The 25,561-nt window shown below is 40.3% G+C and overlaps 1 protein-coding gene across 1 annotated transcript in view; it reads right to left on the bottom strand.

The window, feature by feature from the left end:
• Positions 1–25,561, bottom strand: part of PNPLA8 (patatin like phospholipase domain containing 8) — a 73,579-nt gene that overhangs the window by 30,933 nt on the left and 17,085 nt on the right. Inside the window, 2 exon segments of the mRNA XM_030549000.1 lie at positions 844–901; positions 17,965–18,136. Coding sequence (XP_030404860.1) covers positions 844–901; positions 17,965–18,136 — 230 coding nt within the window.

A 25,561-nucleotide genomic window follows, 5' to 3' on the forward strand; every position in this document is an offset into this window, starting at 1 on the left:
TTCAGGATATAATCCTAATCTGCGAAGTACTAAATGCTTCCTGCAAGGCATTAAGCATCCAACTCTTACTGAATTCAATAGGAGTTGAGAGCAACCTTGTGAGAAACTGAACCTTTACCATTTAATAGTAAAATATTGAATATAGTACTATAATGACACTAAGACACCTGTTAATTACCAAATTGTTCTTAACCATGTGCTATTTTATTTCTTCTCCTTCCTAACAACAAAAACAAAATACCCTCTCCTTTCTCATTTTTCTCTCTTGTGCTGTGCTAGATATAACCCCTCCAATTAATTGCCTGTAGCATATGTAGCTTTATATGCTACAGGCAAAGAGATCACTCACTACCTACTAAAGGGACAAGACGAAACCTGGTGATGCGGATCAAATAGGGAGAGACTACTAGCTCTCTCATACCACCCACAGGAAGAAAGTTAACAGCCAACATCAGAGGACTGCAAGGAAACACTGAAAGGATTCTAGGACAAAATAGCAAATCTCTGTAGAATCCAAGACGTGACATAAAAGCGAGATGTATGTATTAGTAGTCAGTTCACAAACATCATCTTATGGGAATTAATGTATCTAAAATCAGGATACTTATCAGCTAAGAAGTAAAAGACTACTGCAGCAGGGTTGGCAAATATTTAAGATATCTTGTGGAATTTTAATTTTTAAATGGGGATTGTTTTTATAGATACTTTTCAGAGTATAGGTTACAAAAAATCATGCAATTTGTACAAATAACATTCATCAAGTGGTGGCACTGTCACCCAAAGCTATATGTTCCTAATAAATTTTTTTCAGTACAATATTAGTTTTTGAAAATCTTCACTCACCTTAGGACATCTGGGATTTCTTGCAGTTTCAATCATGAGATCCGATCCCATTCTCTCTCTATATAATAGGTAAAAAAATGAAAACACATCACTAGTTTTGGCATCATCAGAACAATATATTAGTCAACACCAAAGAGACAAGTAGGGAGAGGTAATGTTTTATTAGACTAACTTCTGTTCGTGAGAGAGAAGTTTTTGAGCTTACACCGAGCTCTTCTTCAGGTCTGGGAAACTTACTCAGTGTGTCACAGCTAAACACAAGATGGAACAGATTGTGTAGCATAGATAGTTAAAACATATTTCAAGGGACCATTCAAGGTGAAGTGGCCTGTTATTATCTCTCCCACCTTGTCTCGCTAATATCTTGGGATCGACACGGCTTCCCCACCACTGCATAGTCAAAACTAGTCACTTATGCCTACTTTTACTTCTGGTATTTTCTATTTAAAATACACAGGTTGAAATCCTGGCTACATTGAAGTATAGGGGAGTTTTGCCATTGACTTCAGTAGACCCCAGATTTCACCCACTGTATCTTCTCAAAGATTGGAAATGATGAATTCAGTATTCAAATGATTTGAAAAGAATGACTGAGGCCTCAGTACAGCAAAGTATTTAAGCATGTACTTAATTTTAAATCAACGGGAAAGGTAATTAAAGTTAGGAACATGCTAGAGTGGCTTTGATTGTTTGGGACTTGAAAAGGAAATTCTTAAATGTAGTGGTTTTACTTTAATGAAAGTCATTCTTGCTGAGGTGTAGACCATTATCAAACAAGAAATAAAAACATCTGTCTTGAAATTAAAAACCTCATCACTATTACAAGTTTTTTAGAATATAAAGCATGCAGCAAGAAAAGAGAAGTTAAAATATCTATTCTTTATTCTGCATATATATTTTACAACTCTCCCAACTGCTAAGGAGAAACCATGTGAATCATCCAAAGCTGAATTCATCATCACATCAACTTTAGGGTTAGTGCTGCAGCATCTGAGTTAGAAGATGATCTCATTACATGATCCAAGACTGGTTTGGGTAGAAAGCATTGAAGCAGAACTGTGCAAAGGGCTTTGTAACAGAAGATACCTCTGATCTTTCGTCTCAGCTAACAAAATTCATTTACACCTTAAAACAGATGTTCTTGTGGGACAGCTTGAAAAATCTACAAGTTATGGACAGTAGGCTCTTGTACAAGCCAAATTTCCTCAGCTTCTGCAGAATACAGGTTTTCATTTACATAAAAAAATTCTAGCCCTCCTGATAATCAAAACAACCTTCTGAACACAGCCCAAGTTTAAACCACTGGGGTGCTGTCTTCCTAAGTCTGCAAAGACAGTTCCAGTGCTGCCACAGTCACTAGTTAAGGTGGTTCTGTGACCTAGCAAACGCTGGTGCCAACTGGCAGAGAGCACAGGGAGTGCATAGGGATTTACAGGGATCCTCTGGGTCAGATATACATATAATAGTTCATCAAAGGGCGGCATGCAAGGTCTGTACTGAGAGCTGGTATCCCACTGGTTGTTATAATCATTGAGAAACATATGTATTGATAATATTTAAGGAGTTACATATCTATACCAAAAATTATGTTCTTAAGGTCTTGACATTAAAGCAGGTCACCGGGAAGTGACATACGCAGACATGATCCTTTCATACAAGAGCTAGCAGACACTTATCTCCCTATCTGGCCATTTGGGTATTGTGTATTGCATGCCTATTTGGATGAAAGAATACAAGATGAAAAAAACACCATGGGGAGTGTTCCTGTTGATAAATAAAAGACACAAGATGGGACTTGTATATTTTGGGAACAAAGAAGCACTGGAGACCTTCACCTAGGAGGGAAGTTGAAAGCATTTGTATCTCATGAAGAGATCGATCACAGCCAAACCTGGCTCTAAAGTGCTGCAATGATTTTGGGGGAGCATTACTCTACTATACATGATGGTATTTCAGTCTAGGCTCTAAAATGAATGTTATACTTTTATTTTATATTTAAGCACTTGTTTTCAATACTTGTACTTGCTACTACTTGAATCTCTTTAAATACTTGATTTCACTATAAACATATGCAAGTGCTGTGTGTTCACTGGGGCACTGATCTAAGATGAAACTTGTAAGCTGGGATGTTCTATTTTTTGAAAGCAGCAGATCTCAACACCTTGAGTGTCCAGTGGACCAGGAACTGGACATTCCAGGAAAATGCTCAAGAGCTGGACTGTACCAATTGCTAATCTTTAGAGAGACTGCAATGCTTAGAGGGGAGTGCTTGTGTTGCCCACGGACAGTAGAGCTGGGGAGTTGACTGTTTATTTGGGGTTGGCTTTCATTGATTTGTTTATGGAGACTAGATTGTGCGGATTGAAGAAGAGGACCAGTGGAAGACCAAGTGAAAGGTGTGTATGGCTTGGGTGAGACTCGGGATAGGGAACTGCCTTTGGGAAGCATGACTTGGACCACTGGTGTATTTCACCCTGAAAAGTAGGCTTAGCCTTTGGGGTAGTAGACGTTGGGTAATTTTTCAAGACCAACTTGTTAAGATAAGTTCCTGTCTGCATCCTAAAAGACTTGCCCATACCGGTACTGCCCTGGCCTCTTCCTTTGTCAGTCAGTGTTAAAGGCATTCTGAACTATATGCATTTCCTCACCTTTTGGGGGTGAAGCCAGACTTTCAGGCACCTGCTCCCCTACTTGGTGTAAACTTTGCTTGTACCAATCAGAAACGAACACACAGTTTTTGGGCCCCGTCCCCTATGACACTTCTATGATGTCATAGTGGGTATTTTAGGCTGGTCTGCCATGTGCAGGCAGAAGAGGAGAAAGAAAAATGAATCCTGTGTACCTTGTACACACCCGTAACCGAGCCTGATCACCTCAAAGCCTCTCTCAGCTCACGTGTTTTAAGCAGAGTTTCTACGTTTGCCGGTCGTTATGAGTTGGTTTGTATTCGTAAGTATTGGTTATTACTAAATGCTGCATCCGTGTTTATAAATATTGTTTACTGCATCTTTGTTTATAAATATTGTTTAATAGTAAATACTTTAGCCATTGTATGTTTTAAGTTCCATTAACCCTATTAGCTAATCATACTCTGCTCCCCTACCCCTTGTAACTATCCCCAATAAAACTTTTAATTAATTAATTTTAGTTGTGTGCGTGCCTGCAGTTTGCATCGTGACCCAGACCCTCCTTGCATCCCTTACCTATACAGTCTATTGCCACATGCAGCCTGGTAAATAACAGCTCTGCATTTTTCTTTCGCCCCTAAAAGTACGTGGCAATCTACATGGCGTCACGAACAGGATGCACGGAGGTTGGGCCATGCCCGTGGCACGCTGCAGATCGCGCAGATAATAAAACTGAACAGTTCCAACATTTGCAGTTTCACCTTCTTACTAGCCAAAATTCGACTAATCCAAAAATAGAATGGATCTGTTCTCTTGGCTCGGGCAAAACTCTAAAAGGTTATACTGTACCATTAACCCTGGCAGATATGGGATGCCTCCTTCGGTGCCACCCGAGCTTTAGTTGTCAGCCAGCCGATTGTTCCCTACAGCCTCAGTGCACGGAGACTGTGGAAAACCTTGGTGCTGCAGATCCCTCTCAACTTTGGAGAGAATGTAGCCGCATTGTTGGAAAATCTGGAGGCACCGTTTCCAAATTAATTCCCCCACCTCGGGTAATACCTGCTGATCCGGCACATAAATTATTATGCCAAATGATAAAAGAATTAAATTTGATTAAGAAAACCAAAAAATTGCGACCCGATGAATATAAATCTGAGGATGTTTCCACCGTCCTGTTTAGCATGATATGAAAGGCCCTCGATCTGTGTTCTGTCCTCCATGGAGGCACAATGTTTGCAGCTAAACAGGCAGCCCCAGGCTCTCCTAAAGGTAATAATGAGAAGAAGACAGAAAAGGTAGAGCCCATCACTACCCCCTCCCCCCAGTCCCTCTCGTAAAATTTTGCCACTCCCATATGAAGCTCCTAAAACTCCTCTGTTTCCAGCTCTGCCACCATTCCCGAAATACAGCGGCAACTAAGCAATGCAAGTAATCAGTGGGCATGTACTCTTGATTTAAAAGATATGTTTTACCAAATCCTACTCCAGAACACACAAGGAATCTTAAATTTTGCTTTTAAGGGCGTCCAATATAAATGGAAAGTTTGCCCACAGGGATTCTGTAATTCTCCTGCACTTGCATCGTCCCATCTCAATATCACATTACAAAAGGTAAAACCCCTACAGGATGTGTATGTGCTAACCTATGTAGATGACATTGTCATTTGTGGGCCCAATCCACAAGCAGTTCAAAGTACCACCCAAATGATAATTGATGCATTAGAAGCAGATGGGTGGCAAATTAACAAAACAAAGAGCCACCTGCAGGCCAGCCAGCAATTCTCATTCTTGGGACTCCAATTCACTCCCACCACTCACACCCAAGCCCCAGCCAGTGTATTAGACCCTTGGAGAGAAGCCCCTCCACAAAATAAATGAGAGCTTCAGCAGCTATTAGGTCTCCTTAATTATCACCGCCAATATATCCCGGCACAGCTAATTTTTACCTAGAAATCCTACAAAGCTCTCTCTCTTCTAAACGCTCCCGAGAAGTATGGAACGCATCAGCACAACAAAGCTTAGAGAAACTAGCTGGCTGGTTCGCCTCTAACCCCCACCTTGCCCGTTTTAATTCCCAAGAACCCCTCAACATCAATTTGTTTATTACAAAACACCATGTAGGGTTCACTGTACTGCAACATGGTAATGCTATTTACAATTGGGCCCATCACCTGTCTGGACCCCAGTACAACTATGGTCTAGTGGAAAAAATGCTACTGGCTGCGTCCAGTGCACGTCACTGGTCCCAACTTCCTATCCCAGGTACCCTGTCTGGACCATGTGTTCATTTAACCCCATGGCTTACAAGTACCCCTCCACCCGAGTTTCATGGCACTACTCGCACCTGGCAGCTCCTATGTTTCCAGGTTGAGGTAGCTTGGCAGGCATGGACCCTAACTCCCAGCGATAACATCTTAGCGCCCCCCCCCCCTTCACCAACCGTTATGCATTGAAGTAAAATATGATCCCTGGGTTGTGTCTGATGGGGGCACCTCACCATCCCCTAGGGCAGAAGTTCTTTGTTCCATATGTAATCACTTTAATGTGCAGTTGCTGCCCCCCTCCTGCTCCGCACAACAATGCGAGATGCAGGGCATTCTTTTAGCTGCCCAACATGTTGCTAATGCCCACTCTGCCAACAAGCAAGTTGTTTTAGGTATCAATTCTCAATTTTGTTTAGACATTTTAATTGAGCAAGCCTCTCCCTTAGCTTTTGTTAAATTGTGGACTCAGGCAGAGAAATGTTACTGTTGCACCAGCATCCTCTACAAATTTGTTAGCATTATTTATAACAACTCTGGATATTCTTAACATTCACGTAAGCGTCCAATTAATTTTTGAATCTTGCTAAGCATATGACCTCAACAACATCCCATGGCAATGAGCTCCACAGTCTAATTTCATCCAATGGTACAAGTCATTGTCTGTTAGTAGTTTTGAATTAGACCATTTTAAATTTTCATTGTGTATCCTCTTGTTTTTGGGTTATCTTCTCTATACTATTCATAATTTTATATACTTTTGTCATGCCCCCTCTCATTTGTCTCCCTTCAAAAGGGAACAATCCCAATCTTTTCAATCTTTCTTCCTTTAAGAGTTTTTCCATGACATAAATAATAGGTGATCCTCTAACTCTTCTATCATTTCTGAAATGAGATGACTTGTACTGCATTCAGTTTCGTCACTAAGGCTGCATTATTGCTTCACATAATGGAATCATAATATTTTGTGTATTATCCAATCTATTTCCTATGCATCCAAACATCCTGTTTGTTTGTGGGCACAGGTCATCTTCACTGAGTTGTCCACAATGACACCAGGTCCCTTTCCTGGGTAATAAAGTTAATTAGAAACTTGTAAGGTGTAGGGGGAGTTACATTTTTCCTTGCAAAATGCTTTACTTTGCATTTATCAACACTCAATTTCATTTGTCAGAGTATGGGATGTGGCCCACAACGGTAAATAGGCTGAGAACCACAGTTATATACAAATCAACTTCCCTAAACGTACTAGCATTTTGGCTAGTTTGTCAAAACCTCACTGCTGCTCCCTCCCAAATAATTCTTCTGCATATAGTAGACACTATTCAAGCACAAAACAAAAAACACATTTAAACTCAATTCAATACAAAATCCAACAATATGGAACAAAACTATACCCCTATTTTTTCTTGCAGATTTAACTCAGTATGGTATTATGTAAATTGATTTACATAAAAAAAAGTGAGGACGCTTTTGCTTTCAGCAGGAAAAAAATGGAAATGAATAGTAAAAGTAACTACATGTCATAAATGTAATTATCTTAATGATGCTAAGATAGGAAGACATCAAATTAAATGAAAAGCAAAGTAGGTGGCTCAATTAAAATTAAAACACAAAGAAATATGCATAAGATTAATATGGAAGAAAATTCTCTACATTACTTATAGCAAAAAGTTACTGTTCACCAAAATTAGTTGTAATTTCCCAAGTAGGCTTTATACCACATGCCCCGCAATTGTAGGTAAAACATCAGCTTTACTATTGTTATTAGAATTGTTCTGTCAAAAAGTGTATTTATTAATATATACTAGAGCAAATTTTGTATTAGATACCCTATGGTTTCAAGCAAGGAAGACAACCGTAATTTATATGTGTATTTTAAACAGAACAAGTTAGCACAAAGAAGGCATGTAAAGTTAAACTGCCTTGTATATTCTGCAATGACTGGAAGTGAGCTTAATCTAATTTCCTTACTGAAGCATCTACAGAAATGCCATCCAATCTGAATAATATTTTTTTAGTACAGACACTCCCCGGGTTATGCAAGACCCGACTGATGCAAATTCACACTTACGGAAAAAGTTCCATATGCCAGAAATATGATTTTCGAGTTGCAGAAATGTTTGCATAACGTATGGGTATACGTTTCTGACTTACGCAAAATTTGAGTTATGCAAGGCTTTCTGGAATGGAACGACTGCATAAGTCAGGAGGCATCTGTATATATTTTAAGGCCCAGCTGCTGCAGGATGACCTGTGTGGAACCCCACTGAATGCAATGGAACACTCTGTGGGCATAGAGTCTGCCCTGAGCCTTCCCAAATCTCATTGTAGGATCAGGTCAACAGTTAACAAATTAACGTTCATGGATTTTAATTTTCAGTTTAATTTGTAGACAAAATGCATAACATGAAGATGACAGTAATTGCCTTGCCACCATCCGCATCACAAAAAGCGTACGGGACTAGAGTACTTAATCAATATACTGCCTTCCTCCTGTGTTCTTTGTAGCCACAGTAAATTTTCATTTTCATACAAGTGTGTGAATAGTATTTCAAGACAAGTTGGTTTTGACTTTCACCAAATCAAGGGGGCAGGAAGGAAAGAAAGAAAGAAAGGAATTTTACTGGGGAAAAAAACCAAAGGTTTTTTGAAAAGCAAAATAAAATATGCTAACTGCTGCAAAAGCACACACATTGTCCAAAATGAAATGCTCACAATTCTGCAAATACAATATATGAACACAACAATCATTTCCTCAGTCTACTAACTGGTTAGGCTTCACTGTTCTGTATCCTCCCTTAGAGCTAAATGAACTTTCACTGATTTATTCACTGGACAGGGGGTGGAAAAAGTAGTTTTCAAATTGCGGGTCGTGAGACAGTAGTGGGTCACGGCGGCTCTGGTCAGCACCACCGACCGGGGGTTAAAAGTGTCGCTGGCAGTGCTGCCCAGCTAAGGAAGGCTAGTCTCCATCTGCTTTGACACTGAGCTGCTCCACGGAAGCAGTCAGCAGCAGATCCGGCTCCTATGGGGGTTGTGCCCCCATCTCGATCACCGGCTCTGCACTCCCATTGGCCGGGAACTGGCCAATGGGAGCTGTGGGGATAGTGCCTGCAGGGGAGAGCTGCGCAGAGCTGCTTGCACGCCTCCGCCTAGTAGCTGGATCTGCTGCTGGCTGCAGCGCGGTCTGCAGTGCCAGGATGGGCAGGAAGCCTGCCTTAGCACCACCGCTGTGCCGCTGACCAGAACCACCCAAGGTAAGCCGGTGCCCCAATACCCTGACCCAGCCCTGAGTCCCCCTCAAACCCATCATCTCCAGCCCCACCCCAGAGGCTGCACCCCTAGCCCAGACCCCCTCCCACACCGCACCCCTGCCCCAGCCCTGAGCCCCACCAAAATGGAGCCTCCTCCCATCCCAAACCCCTCGTCCACAGCACCATCCCAGAGCCTGCACCCCCGCCCCAGAGCCCTCACCCCATCCTGCACCCCAACCCTCTGCCCCAGCTCTGAGCCCCTCCCACACCCCAAAACTCATCCCAGCTCCGATGGGTCACAGGCATCAATTTTCTTCAACTGGGTCACCAGAAAAAAAGTTTGAAAACCACTGCTCTAGTCTATTACGAAATTTGATCAAACAAATCAGAATGTGCTATAAACATGTTCAATTGATGCTGAGATGGACGAACAGAAGTGCAATTATTTTAAACACTTAGAACAGTTACATTAGAATATTAGGTCTTGTGGGATTTTACTTCCACAACTTTCCACCATTTTGATGTAATAAAATTCAACAACCTACAAACACAGATTTTGGATACAAATCCGACTCTTCGATCTTAAATTTCAACCCCTTCCTCCTTGTCTGGGCTCACTATATGACATTTGCATTAATAACCAGTTGTACTGACATCTCTGAATAGTGTTTTGGTTTTGTATTTCATGAGTTTCAAATATTTGTTAATTAGATTAGGCCAATATTGTTGGCAATCTAATCTGTTAAAAGTCCTTCCAAGGCCTCTTATAACTGCTTTTGTTAAATGTAATAGCTCCCTATATTGTAACTCATATACAATGTATGTTTTGTTTTGATCAAAATGTCCTCCTTGAGCTCAGTAAAAGTTTCATATTTAGGGCAAACGGATGCAAACATGGAGACAATTTTCCTGAGAAGACTCTGTTGAGCATAATTGGGAAGCTGAAACTCAATCATTCTTTTTCAACCCTCTAACACTGAAGGTGGATGTGGAAGAATTTTTGAAATTTAAAAGTGTGCACTGGACTGTGTTAGATGCTACTTCTTTATAAATGGGGTTTAAATAGGATTGGACAAATATATCAGATAACTGCACAAGAGAAAGTTCTCGTCTTTTTCTTTTTTGTTGTCTGACCAAATGACAAAGATTTTTTAGTCCCACTCCTTTCTCTGAATTCTTGGATAGCATCTTCAGACACCTGGACACAAGAGTTCTGTGATTTTCCTTTCAGAAAGGGAAACTATAACTAAATAGGAATGCATTTTTCCTGAATAGGTGCTTGTCACCATTATCGTATCATTCTTCATATTCAACCAACCATTTTACATTGGACTTGTGTTTCGTTTTTTAATACTGTGTTTCTTCATTTGCAGACCTACTAGTGGACCTGAGAGTTTAAAGCTGTCTGCAGGAGAATATCCAAAACAAACAGCTCTAATTATTTATTTTATCATACACTGCAGGTGTGGTTGGCATAAAAGGAGGACAAAACTTTCTTATCGAGTACCTCTCTTTGCCTTTACACTATGATATTATAGCATATTCAAAGATTGGTGTCCGCCATTTTCAGGATGTCAAAGACAAAGAAAACTCCTGAATGAAGTTGAAGAGCTACTGAAAGGCCTGAAACAATGACTAAATATATCATCATGGCTGTTTTGAGGATAACGGTGATGCTGAAGGTGTCTCACTTGCAGGATTATCCAACTCCATTTCCTCTTCTACTTCAATAGTGAAACACTCTTCTACATTATGCTTTTTAACGGTCTTTACTCCCACATAATATTTCAGTTACTTCTGACAATATCAGAAGTCAGCTAATGAGGGATTTTAATGTAGGAGTCTATTTCAGTAGAATGATTCCCTATCTCAATTTTGCATAAGATGGTTGATTACTAACTTTTTGTAACTTTTGTTCTTTGAGATGTGTTGCACATGTCTATTCCACTCTTTGTGCATGTGTGTGCCCAGGGCCGGCTCCAGGCACCAGCATTCCAAGCTGGTGTTTGGGCGGCAATCTGTAAGGGGCGGCAGTCCCTGTTTTGCCCCCAAGCAGCAGCACCGAATTGCCGCCACCAGCAGCTGGGGCAGTCCATGTGCCCTTAGGGTGGCAGGCATGTTCCTGCGGCGGCGGCAATTCGGCAGCAGCTTCTATGTTTAGCTGAAGCCACTGTGGACAGCTAAACATAGAAGCTGCCACCGAATTGCCGCCGTCGCGGAAATGAGCCTGCTTCCCTAAGGGCACACGGACTGCCCCCACTGCCCGCGGCAGTAATTCAGTGCGCTGCTTGGGGCGGCAAAAACTGTAGAGCCAGCCCTGTGTGTGCCCCACGCACAGTCACCAGAAACTTTTCCTTCAGTGGTACCTGTCAAGGTGGCCTGATCACTTCTGCTGCTGTGCACGCTGCTGGCATTGACACAAAGAGTCCAGTTGACCCCCTAGTCTCCTCAGTTCCTTCCTTGTGGAAACTCCGAAGCAGAGGGGTAGGAGGGCAGCTCATGGAATGGGGGCATGTGCAACACATCTCGAAGAACAACAGTTACAAAAGGTTAGTAACTGTTTTTTCTTCTTTGAGTGATTGCACATGTTCATTCCACTCTTGGTGATTCCCAAAAAGTTAAACAGGCGGAGGGATTGGAGTTCATTTACACAAAGACTGCACTACAGATTGAGCAAATTTAGCATCATCTCTTGAGTACTGAGTGGTGGCAAAATGGGAGGAGAAAGTGTGCATTGATGACCAGGTTGCTGCTTTGCAAATGGATAGGGATCTCCGCTAGGGATACCATTGAGGATATTTGTGATTCGGCTTGCCTGGAGGAGAGATACCTGCAAGATTATAACACAAAAGGATACAAGAAGTTATCCAAGATTAAATTCTCTGTGTGGAGACTGTAAGACCTTTCTTTCTGTCTGCTATGACCATGAACAGTTGAGTGGACTGACAAAACAGTTTGGTCTATGTAGAACAATAGTGCTTGTTTAACATCCAGTGTGCGGAGCCATTGCTCATCCCTATTTGCATGTAGTTTTGGGTAAAATACAAGCAAGTAAATTTATTGATATGAAAATCTGAAACTACTTTAAAGAGAAACCTTGAAAGAGGGTGTAAATACACCTTATCTTTAAAGAATATTGTGTATAGTGGTTTGTATGTGAGGATGTGCAGTTGGGAGACCCTTCTGGAAGTAGGAAAACCACATTCCAGGAAAGGTGTAATAAGGAGCACACTGCTAGAGGATCCCATAAGTTTAGACAAAACTAAGTTCAAATCCCAAGGGGAAATGGGTTGAGAGTACAATCTTTCCATGCCTTTAAGGAGTCTAATTGTCATGTCATTAGAAAAAAACAGAACAGTCCATGTGAGGGCAGAAAGCTGATTTTGCTGCCAGGTGAACAATGATAGAGGAAAATTGCTAAGTTTGTACTGTTTCAGGTTCAGCAGATAGTCGAGTTTTTCCTTGATGGATAAATGCATCAGTGAGACTCTGGTTTGACAAGTCCAGATGTACAACTGCTTTCATTTTGACAGATAGGCAGCCCTGGTGGAGGGATTTCTAATATCTAGTAAGGCTTGGTGGACTTGCTCCAAGCAAGCCTGCTCTTTGGGATTTAGCCATGGAACTTCCAAGACATCAAATGAAGGGATTGCAGGGTCAGGTGCAGCAGCCAACAGTGGTCCTGAGAGATCAAATCTGGGTGCAACCGAAGTGAGACTGGAGTCTCCATTGAGAGATCCAGTAGAATGGAGAGCCAGTGTTAGCAGGGTTATTCTGTGGCTATTGCTATAACCCAGGAGTGGTCTCACTTGATTTTTAGTAGTGCTCTATGTGGGAGTAGGATTGGGGGAAAAGCAAAATAAAGCTTTCCCATCCAGGGTAACAGGAAGGCACCTGAGGTGGAATCTGTCCTGTGGCCTGGTAGGGAACAGAATTGGTGACATTTTTTGTTGTATTTATTCATAATGAAGTAAATTTGGGGAGTACCCTGCTGAAAAATGTATCTGGCTATATCTGGACGAAGAGACCACTCACGGTATCTGGAGAAAGACCTGCTCAGGTGATCTGCTAGTTTGTTCTGTGCAGGGTAGATCCGATTTAAATCATTAGTCAGGAAGATTCAATTAAATCATGGATTTCTACATAAATGCATTCTCGTTGGTTGTTATAACCTTAATACATATTCTTCACAACTCAGAGATAGATGTAGGTTTCATTTTTAGAAGGTACATGCTATACATTTTTAAAGTGATTTGTTTCATTCGGGCAACCAGGCCTTGCATTTCTTTGTTGCTCTGTTTGCATTTTGCATGCATGCCTGTCTTACCCACAGGTAGAGGAACTTCATTAAAACATTCTCAAACTGGGTCTCTTTTGCAGCCTGCTGTCATTATAGGTTTTACCTTCTCGCGAGAGAATGGCATGGTAGATCTCAAATCAATGAAGGCCACACTCAGAAAGACCTCAAGACTTCTGGAACATGCTGCTCAAACAGTTTCACTTTTGTTTCTACTGCCTGTCCCTCCCTTCTCACATTCATCTCCAGACTTCTTCTCCTTTTACAGATCTATCCTATTCATTCGACTTTTTGAAATGTTGCCCTTTTAGAGAGAGATAAGGGATTGACTATGTACACAAATTTGCAGAGGGACAATAGGATTGAGGTCTGTTATTTATCACCTCTATATATTTATTTAAAAATTTTTTTGCTGTTAACAAGCATGTTATCTCCGGAGACACAAAACCACAGTTTGAGAACTGCAAAACTAAGCATCTCTGATGGTATCTTCTAGACTGAGCACTGAGTTCCATTGGATAGATAGAAAGATTAACCTAAACAATCTACACAAAAGCCCCTGGAATCCCATAAGATTGGGTCCCTACTCCATGAACTGTGGGAACTCATTTACAAAACTTTTCTTAAATATTACATGAATATATTGTCTCATGCTATAGAATTAGAATTTATAATCCTTATTTCATGATGAGATATCTTCGAGCTATAATGTATCTTAATTAAAACTATCTTCGGATAGATTTTCTCCTCAAAAAGCATTATCAAAATAATCCAATTTAAATAAAAAAAACTCTGATTTTTTATTTTTATTTTTTTTAAATCATTGATTTTTATCCACCCTGGTTCTGCGCCCCCGGAAGGTATGAGGCCTCGAGACTGATTGAATGGGCTATACAAAATTCCTACAGGTGAATTTCTTTCTGACACAAAAGGGACGATTGAGTTCCTCCCTTCCTGTTGAGTAAAACATTGCTGCCATGTTATCTATAAAGACAAACAGGTTTCTCCCTGCAATGAGAAGTAGGAAACCATGACAGGAAAGATGAATCACCTTGAGCTCTCTGACACTGATATGAAGAGCAAGTTCCATTGAGGACCAAAGATCCTGAGTTCAGAGGGGTCTCAGGTGAGCTCCCCACCCTGGAGCCAAAATATCTGAAACCAGAGTAATTGATGGCTGAGGGCAGAGAAAGAGAACACCCACACAAACGCTGAGAGGATTCAACCACCAATTCAGCAAAATCAGAACCTGCAAAGGCACCGTCAGCCCAGTGCCCAAGTGCAGATGACTTGGTAAGTACACTGAGTCCAGCCACATCTGAAGGGGTCTGATGTGCGGCTTCGTATGTTGTACTACATATGTATACAAATCCATGGGTCCTACAAGTCTCTCAGTTTCAGACTACTGTGATTGGATGAGTCTTGAGGTTGGCCATGGGAGATCAAATAGCTTGGAATATGGACTCTGGCAGAAAAGCTCTAACCTGGGTCGTGTCCAACAGCCCCTACAAATTCTATCCTCTGTATAAAGCAAACGATAGACTTGGCTGCATTGATCAGTAGTCCTAAGGCCTTGAAGTCTGACTAAATAAAATGATCACTGGATATAATCTGAGTTTTGGACTAGCCCTTGACTAGTTTGTTGTCCAAGTAAGGTAGATCTGCACTCCTTGTTTCTTGAGGAATGATGCTACAATGGTCATACATTCTGTGAACACCTGAGGAGCTGCAGGTAAGCCAAACTGAAGCAACTGAAGTATTGTGATCGGGTAATGCAAGTGCTTCACTATGACTCTGAGGAACTTTTTGTGAAAGTAGGCATCTCTTAAACCAAGGTTAGTGTACCAGTCTCCACAGAGGGAATAATGGATGCCAAGCAAAACTTTATCTTTTTGAGATAGCTTTTGAGATGATGCAGATCTAAAATAGATCTGAGATCTCCCTGGGCTTTTGGGATTAGAAATAATGGGAGCAGAAACCCTTCCCTCTTAAATTCTCAGGAACTTTCTCTATGGCTTCCACCTGAAGGAAAGATTGAATATCCTGGACCAGAAGTTCTTCATGAGAGAAAGAGGGACAGGGAGGCAGGAGTAGAAACAAACTGGAGCACTTTATAGCACTCAGCACCCAACAGCCCATGGTGATATGGGACCAAGCACTGAGAAAATGGGAAACAAAGGAAAAATGGGGTCTGGCATCCTGGGAACTGGTATGGCATCCTCATGCATGCCATCTCAACACTTACTTAGAACCCCTTGGATGTGTAGGTGGGACATAAATTGAAGCAGAGGTCGAAGGAAGAGGTGGTCTAGGCCTTCTTTCTCTGCAGGTCCTTTCGGACAACTGGAATAGAAAACCATAGGAGTTGCTAAGGCCTGAAGTGCTTTCTGGAAGGGCTGGGGCGTACAGTTGCCCTCAAGTCCTTGAATCCATGGATCTTGGCATCAGTCTGCTCCAAAAAGAGCAAGGATCCTTTGAAGGACAGGTCCTGCATAGCTCGTTGGACCTCCCGTGGGAGCCTAATGGACTGTATTCAGGAGCTCCTATGCACAGCCATTGCTGAAACCATGGACCAGGTGCCCAAGTCAGCCATGTCTAGATCAGCTTGCAGGGAGGCCCTCATCACCAGTTTTCCCTCATCCACTAGCAAGGAGAACTCCTGCCTAGCATCTTCTGCGAGCATGTCTTTAAATTTCAGCATGGAGTCTCATAAATTAAAGTCATACCTGCCCAAAAGTTCATGCTGGTTTTCAATCCTGAGCTGCAACCGCCCAGCAGAATGAACTTTCCTATCAAACAGGTCTAACTTCTTTGAGTCTTTTGATTTTGGGGGCTTGTGCCCTGATGTCCCTGCCTTTCCTTCTCATTGGCAACAGATACCACCATGATGGAAACCTTGAGATGGTAAAAAAAAAAAAAACTAACTAAATAATAATAACCTTAATAACTATCTATTTATAATACAAGAGAACACAGTCCACTGAGAGAACTTGCAAATGAAAGAAGAACAGTTCCAGTGACTATCACAGGTGGTAAGAAGGAACGGAGAGGGCTTTAGGTTGGCTCGGCTTTTTATACCAATGCCAGCAGTATGTAGCCGCACAGGGCGCTCAAGCCACTCCAATGGGTACCACCGAGGGAAAACTTCCGGCAACTGTGCGTGTACACTAAGAGTGGAATGCACATGGACAATCACTAAAAGCTCTTATTTAAGTGATATCTTTCCATGTAGAATGTGCCACCATGCAGCTCTTGCAGTGATCCTATACTCCAACCCAAGGTGGGTCAAGTCACTTGACTCCATCTTGTCTAAACCTGAAAATATGCAAGAGTTGGACCACTAAAGCCACAGAAAAATCACAAGCTGGTGAGAGACTGGACTTTTAACACTTTGTCACTCAAAAAAGGCATCTTATGCCAATTCAAGGCCAACCCTGAAGATGCATATATTTTTCACTTCAGGCAAGACTGGAGAAGAAAGAAGTTATTGTAAAATGTTTGCTCCACATTTCATCTTTTTAAAATATTGAATGTGGAGTTAAAACAGCATTTGTTTTCAAGGATTCAACTACAGCCCCAATCTTCTTCCAGATAGTGATGCAATTCAGGTATAATTTTCTACTAATAGACGCGACCTCCAATATTGTGTGGCTTTCAAAGCAATGGTGTGGAAGACAGACTTCTCAGAATACCACGATATGGCAAATTCTCCATTATACTACTGTTTGGGTAGCAAGTTGTTTCTACTTTATGTACAGTTGGAAACTCGCGGTCAGTAGGTATTATTTGGTAGCGCAGATATGGTCCAGAGCATCAATTTTTTTATGTAAGCAAATGTGTCAGCCAACCTCGTATATACTCTACCATCTACAGATGCCTGCTTGAGACAAACTTGACTCACAAATACTCAACTGTCTTAACACAGATGTAATGCTGAGTTTTCTACAAGGAAAAGTTATCATCATCGAGGGACTTAGCAGCCAGCGAAAGTGAATAGGGAGTTCGAGTCCATCTCAGCTTTAGAATGTCCTCTAAACAAATACTCAATGCTTCAGTAAATACCTGAAGATAATATTGTAATACCCAATCTTGGGTGCCGACATAAAAGTTGCTCAAAAGAGGCAAGGAACAAAACAGAATGGGTACAGAAAAAATCAAGATTAAAATGTACTGGCAAATCTACATATGGAAGCTTGTCATTATTGTTTGATAGATAATCAATGTTATTCATCTCTCATTTTTAAGTGTTTTTTTTTCTTTCTAAAGAAAACGGCAATAGGTAGGAAGATTCATAATGTAGCATTTAAAAAGGGAGGTGGAGTGCTGGACACAGCCTATTATTTCACTTTTAGCACTTTTCCTGTACGGAAAATGCACAGCATGTGTCTAGCAATATTTGTAGCACACATGTAATGAACCAGAATGAGCAAAGTTGGAAAGTATACGGGCATAAAATCAGAAAGCTGTAAATCACAGCTCATTTTACTCCCTGGAAACAGAAGAATGATTGCATTAAAGGCTTTCAGATATTTGTCTAAATGAAAACAATCAGCTATTTCAAAAGATACTGGTATAATGTACCTGCCCTTTTAGAGCTGTGTTTTTAAATTTTTGCTTATAATTAAAGCAGCAACGAGATCACAGATTTTCAGAAATGATTTAAAGTCCATTTTAACTTACTTGAGCATCTTTTCCCAGATATCACTGTCATAAAATGCATGGTTCCAACCCATTTTCATTGTCCCAAAAATGACATTCTGCTTAAACACATCCGATCCTAATTTGTGATATAGTTCTTCACATTCATCCAGAGGGATATGGAACAACCCCAACATAAATGCTAATATAGCACCTGAAAAAAATAAAATAAAATTTGAAATGTAACTTGGGATAACACAATGATGCTATTACTTATTTTAATATAATAAGTTTCAGAAGCCATGATAATTCATATATTATAATATTTTCCTTTAAAAGGTATGAATTGACATTTTTGTCACAGGCTCATTTTGTTCACAGATTACAGCAATTTGTTTGGAGGGACATAATTAATCGAGACAGCTTTTACTTTCAGCAATAAAATTACAGAAAGTTTTGTCAAAGAAACAATAAAATATACTTTGATTTATTACTGCAAAGAGTTACATAAAATAAATACGATATAAATATCAAGTTACTTTCCTTTTTTGATTTGAGAAGGCAACCTAATATGTGACATCTAGGCTATATGTAACAGCCTAAAATCAAATCATGCTGTTTATTTTTCACTTTTTACATACAGAATGTCTAACAAACTCATCAGTTCAGTAAAGATATTAAATAAACATTTAAAGATTCCAGGAAAGCTCTGAAAAATTAAAAGTTTAGAGTGCTTTGTAATACACAGTATTTATTTGCAACTGATTTACAGTTAGCCATTCATTCATAGTGCCACGTAGCGTGTACTAAAATAGCCTGACCCTGAAATGATGAGAAAAAAGGTTCAATGATATTTGAAGAGTATGCTTGCAGAATACCACAGAATGGACTTGAGACAATGCTGACAAGTGCATCACAGCAGTGGCTTTAAGGACAGGGCCATCATCTATGCCAACATGGAATTTTTGTTCTACTGTGTTAACACAAATACACCGAGGGAGCGTTCCTTATCATTACTAAGAAATGTTACTTGCACTGCAATCTATAGTCACTTTGCAGCTAGCACAACAGAAAAGTTTTGATGTATTGAAATGAAGCTGAGCTCTATTCAGATGCAGAGTTCACACTATAGTAAACAAGACAATACTGCAAATGTAGGTGAGGACAGAAATAATCTAGATACTGTACAGACATTAGGAATCTAGGTATAAAATAAAATTGGATTCAAATTGGTGCAGTTCAGGAAAAATATTGTAAAACTACAGATATTAAAAAAAAGGGTGTAGGGGGAATATTTGGACAGCAGTAATGTCAAAAAATGCATACATATAAATAAAGAAATGCAGGACCACAGATTAGATATAGACTGCCAATGTGATATTATGACTGAACCTCTTCTCCCCTTCCCATACCTTACCCAAAACTCTCAACAATGCCATTGGGGGCTCATATGTAGAGCCACAGTATCAGGGACAGGGTGTTAATAATTTCCCTTTATAAAAAAAATTATGAGACAGATTTTGATTTGACTAATATGCAATTAAGGTAGTGGGGAGGAAATTTAGTAATATCTGAAGAGTTTCAATGCTGGTGAGGGAGAAAAATTGTTAAGGAGAGGCAAAAAGGTATAAATTAGGAGTAATTAGATTAGATTGGGTACAAGAAAATTTAGGCTCAATATCTCTCCCCCTCAAAAAAGAGTCATAGATATAACTGAGATAGTTATTATAAAATGTCTAATTGGTAGAATAATCTCCGCAAAGGAAGCAGTCAAAGCTCAATTGCTCGAGTCATTTAAAAACTAGACTTCTCAGAGGAATAGAAAATATGTAATAGGGAAAAATCCTGCAATCACAAATTAATATTATCTATACTGCCTGGTCAGGTCAGGCTGTATCGTAGCCTGCTACCATAATGGCAGTAGATGGTACCACCTGCGACTGGCCAAAGTTTCAGGAAGCACCAATGGCTTTGGATGGACAAACATGTGGGAAGTGTAGTGCAACAGCCGATAGAGGAAATGACATCTAAAAGGCAGGAGAATTCAATTACGATTTAACCAATAGGTAACCTCAGGTAAGGCAATGGCAAACCACCTTTCCTATTTTCTCTCACAAAAACTAACTTGGGAGAACAAAGGTAACTGTATAATTTGAACAAAGGTATTGTCAAGTTTGAAATGAACAATAGTATTGTCAGTGTTAGGCCTAAAACTAGAAGAAGCTTCACAAAGCGAGCCTTGTAAAATTAGCTTTAAAAAGCAAGCTTTGCAAAAGGAAAAGACTTGTGGTCAAAACGAACTGCAACCAGATAACACATTATGCTGAACCATATTTAAAACAATTGGCTACAAGAAAATACGCAAGCATAAATTATACAGCCAAAACGATAATGCTAACCACATTAAAGATTTGGCCTAACCTGATTGGTTGACCTGCTTCAAAACACGGCGGGCAGATAAGATAAAATGTATAGCGCCTCAGGTGGGTTTGTGCGCGTGTTGACCTAAAAGAGATCACTCTTTGTCAGGCTCACATATACCCCCTGAACCAAGGAAACCTGAATTGCACCGACTATCTGTACCTGGCCAGTGCAAAGAGCAGTTGACTAAAGGGTAACGTATTCTCGGCAGGATAAGGTTTTAAAGTGAAAATCTGGTTGCATGCAGAATAAGGTAACGGAGTAAAGAAGTCTGGGATGCTCGAGCTGATTTAATCTCAAATTGTACTGACACTACAGTATTAAGAATGGTAGTGTTGAAATAATTTCATCTCAGGTTATATCAATGCTGCAGTATTAAAAATAGTAGTAAGTACCTGATGCATAATATTACTTGTACTTGTCTTCAGTATAATTTGTCATTTATATTAATCCTTATTCAATGCTGGTCTTCAACTTTTTTTTTTTCCTATTCTGTCTATGTTGCATTTATAGCCATAAGTCATTAAAAACCTTTCTTGAGGAATAATCAGTAGTTTTAATTTCTTTATGCGGACACCACTTAACCTCATTACATCTGTGTTGGGTGGTGGGAAGTAGCGATCACTCAGGGCACCCTTGGGGGCCCTGATGCGTTTCCCCCCTCTTCCATAATCTCCACAGTAACACGATCCATGTGTGGTGCTCGATGGTGAGGAACACCTCCCTCACACACAGGCCAGAAGGCATGATAAATTACACTGGGAAAGAGGTTCTGACCATATAAGAGTACTGACTGCAGTTACGGTGGTGTCCCAAATGCTTCAGGAAATACAGTGCCTGATATTTGCTCAAAGGTAAAGAATGACCTGAACTTTCATAAACTAATCATCAGAGTAAAGTATATATGACCAGAGGATCGCTATTGTGACCGAAGATTTGGAAAGATGTAAGATAGCCGTATGTGGAATCTTAAAGCTATGATGGAATTGTAGAGGTCATTTCATGATGATAAATAGTAGAGGTCATTTCACATACTATTCAGGATCCAAGAAAGCAACAGAATATGGAATTATATTTATCTTATCCGAGAAGACATCCAAGTGTGAGCTTCGATGGAAACCCATCAACAATTGACTCATTACAATTCACCTTTGAACTAAGCCAGTTAATATGTCCATCATACAGGTTTATGACCCAACAACAACATCTGATGACGCAATACATAAGTTCTACACATGGTTTGAAGAGACACTCATTCAAAACACCAAGCAAAGACATCACCCTTGTAACTGGGAACTTAAAAGCAAAAATTGGAGCTATATGCTGTCATAAAGAAGTAATGGGAACAATAGTCTTTGTTTACAAAATGAGAGAGGAAGGCTACAATCATCTGGTCATTACAATCATCATCTTCACTCAACATCCTAAACATTTATATACATGGAGATTAGCTGACAGTACAACAAAGAACCGAACAGACTATCAAACAATATTGGGAGATTGAGTATCCAATGGACAAAGACCTTCCCAAGTGAAAACTGCAGGTCAGACTATCAAACTGTTAGCATCAAATAACGTACAAACAAGATAAGAGTTTTAGTGCCTCCAATGCATCTGGGTTTGTCCACAGTCAACAGAAACTACATGACTTCTGTATAGAATGGATTTCAGTCTTTGTCACAAGTGAAAGAGGAGAACCACCCCAATGAATTTAAGAATAAAATGAAAACTAGCATACTTGAATCTGCTAAAACACATTTAAAAAAGTCAGTGTCAGACTGCACCATAGTTGATGAAGGTGTTTGAATAGGAAAAAAGCCATGCAGGGTGAAAGGAAGTGGCTTGGAGACTGAGGAATGCAGGATAAAATAAAAGAAATTTGAGCAGACAAATTCAAAGGCAGATCAGATGAGACAAGAGGGAATACATCAGAGCAAAATGTGAGGAACTTGAGAATTATAAGGAGAGAAATAATATAAAAGGTATGTCCACAGTGGTCATGTTTCTTACTAAAAAGTTTTCCTCACCATCTAGTGTAAAAATCATCATGATGGCTGGATTCTTACTGACGGTGATATCAAATGCAGGTGAAGAGACTGTTATGTAATCTGTACGCCTCACTTACAATACAGGGTAACAGAAATGAGAATACAGAGCTGAAGTCATCAATACCGCAAGAGAAAGTGATAAATGCTATTATGAAAATGAATCCAGGGAAAGCATCAAGAATAGATAGTGTACCAGTAGAATTGCTGAAAGTGATTGGTGACAGAGGTCTTGATCTCATGGGGAAAATTTGCAACGATGTATAGATGACCTGAAATTGGCTGCATGACTGCACAAAGGGAATCTGTTATATCTCCTTTCCTTGGAAAGGGCAGAAAGAGTATAGTAACTAATGTACCATCTCCCTGATATTGCCTGTGAGTAAAAAGTGATGCTCTACTTCAAGGGTAGGCAACCTATGGCATGCATGCCGAAGGCGGCACATGAGCTGATTTTCAGTGGCACTCACACTGCCCGGGTCCTGACCCCCGGTCCGGGGGTGGGGGAGCTCTGCATTTTAATTTAATTTAAAATGAAGCTTCTTAAACATTTTGAAAACCTATTCAACAATAGTTTAGTTATATATTCTAGACTTATAGAAAGAGACCTTCTAAAAACGTTAAAATGTATTACTGGCAAGCAAAACCTTGAATGAGAATGAATAAATGAAGACTCGGCACACCACTTCTGAAAGGTTGCCAACCCCTGCTCTACTTCATTCAGGATCATGGCAGGTGAATGACAGAAGTAGAACCACTACCACAAGTGTTTCAGAGAAGAACAAGGCACATGAGACAGATATTTGCGATTTGATTATAACACTGAAATATCCAGGGAGTATAATCAGCCATTGATTGTGTTTTTCACTGACTGCTCCAAAGCATTTGATACAATCCAACATGATCATCTGTGTAGGATACCGGAAGATATGGGCAATCCAAAGCATCTCACTGAACTGTCACAAGTTCCACTATCAACAACAGACCCTGGTGAACAGCAATGGGTGTCAGCAAGTGGTTTTCCACTGAGTGCTTTTTGTTCCAAATTTTTCAACATGTATGCAGAATTATTATGAGACAAGCTCTAGAAGGTTTTGATGAAGTGGAATGGAACTGGGATTTCCATTGATGGACACTGTTTAATTGACCTCAGATATGCTGATACAATGCCCTTTGCTGCAACCCATTGATGTAATGCACAAACGTGGAGATCTGTAACAATAGTTAGTAAAGTATATAGACTATTCCCAAATAGGCAAAAAATAAAAGGCACATACATTGACACAATTAACAACAGATGCAAGCCTACATCCTGACTAACAATCAAGCTGTAGAGGTAGTGAACTAATTTAAATGTATTATCGTGGGATCATACACATCCAACCTAGGAGACTGCTCCAAAGAAAACAGAAGATGGGATGGGATGGATGGTTCGCTCAGGCGTGGCCTTCCTTAGAAATTCTGGAAAAAACCCTTGGCATCTCAAACTACATGAAAATTCAATTGGTGAAAAGCTTAATTCTATCCATAGCGATTTATGGATGTGAATCCTGGAAAACTAATGCTGCTTACATGAAGAAAACTGAAGCCTTAAGATGTGGCTCTGGCAAAGACTTTTGCATATCTTTGGACAGAAAACTGAATGCTGATGTTAGAAATATTACTGGAGAAAAATGGACTCTGTTATGGAAATCAAAAGGCGCAACAAACTTGTGTACTTTGTTACATCAGGAGTAGAGATGGAAATAATCTTGAGAAAGTTATTATAGAATGAATGGTGTGGGGTCCTCATGGTAAGAAATGATCAGCGAGGAGATGGATAGATGGCAGTCTGCACTTGGGAAAGTCTTTGTCCACTGGACGCTTGCTCTCCCATGGCCCAATATTAACGGATAGTCTGTTTGGTTCTTTGTTGTGCAGTCAGCTGATCTCCATGTATATAAGATGTCTAGGATGTTGGGTGAAGATGGTGTTTGTAATAATGACCAAATGATTGGAGCCTTCCTCTCTCATTTTGTAAATGGGATGTCGGCTGAGTGTGTGAAGTAGGGATGGGTTAAGAGGCTTCCAAAAATTATGCTATGATGTCACAGTATCAGACATGAATTAATAGCCTTATTTGAAACTGCCTATTAGATCTGGAAGTTCTCTCTAATATTTATGATTCAACTCAGTACTTCCTCATAGAAAGTCAAACTGCAATATTTCAAGTATCATGCCTGCTAACATAGTCTGGGAACATATTACATTGGAAGAGATATATAAAGCAGGAGAAATGAGGTACTTAATTTTTAAAGTGAAGTATACGGTTTTGTAACCTAAGCTGTATTGTGTTGTAACCTATAATATACCACTTACTCAGCCTTAACAGCATTACATTGTTACTGGCTTGACATTACTTTTGAAAAGTGACCACCAGGGTGATTAATTGATCAGTTTTGGCCTTTAAAAGACTGTTATACTAAGATGGTTTTGGAACCTTTCTTTTTTTCTAGAGGAAGCATCAGCTCCCCTCTTGAGGTTGTTTTCTAAATTGATACATGGGGTAGTAGCAGGAGCTCCTGAAAATAAACACACTGCTGTTTGAACAGTAACTTAAGATGTACAGCATGGATGGGCAAAGAAGCTTTGGTGCCCACCCTAACATAATATGGCAGCTTGGGTGAGAAATATCACCTCCCAAGAATGAGATGATTATAGTGGAGACCACTACAAGGGGAGATCAAGAGGCTGGTTGACGGAAAACCAATTCTATGAGGGAAGATAAGACAAGGGGTGGAGGGAAACATAGGTGCTGTATCCTCTTCAAGTGGGTGGCAGATCAAATGGTTGCCAGAGGAGTAGCAACAAGCAGCCAGGACAGCAGATTGGCATAGGACAAGAGGAAGAATAGGAGCTCGGCACTTCTCTGTAATGTTGTTCATCCTGTGAGGTTCTCTCTTTTCGCAGAGGAAATTGCTTATCTGCCCCCTCCCACAAGCTGCCAGAACTCAGAGGAGGAGCACAACTGCTTCCTCTCTCCTAGCTCAAATTCACTGGCACATCTTCAGGCTTGTCTCTTTAGGCACTTTGGACATCTGCTGCCTAGAGCCCCACTCCTGCTGATATACAGGAAAGAATCTCAGCAAGTAGCAAGACTTTTTCCTGGACATAGGGAGGAAAACAGCTAAAAT

Source organism: Gopherus evgoodei, chromosome 1 (genome assembly GCF_007399415.2).
Source record: "Gopherus evgoodei ecotype Sinaloan lineage chromosome 1, rGopEvg1_v1.p, whole genome shotgun sequence".
Taxonomy (NCBI): Eukaryota; Metazoa; Chordata; order Testudines; family Testudinidae; genus Gopherus; species Gopherus evgoodei.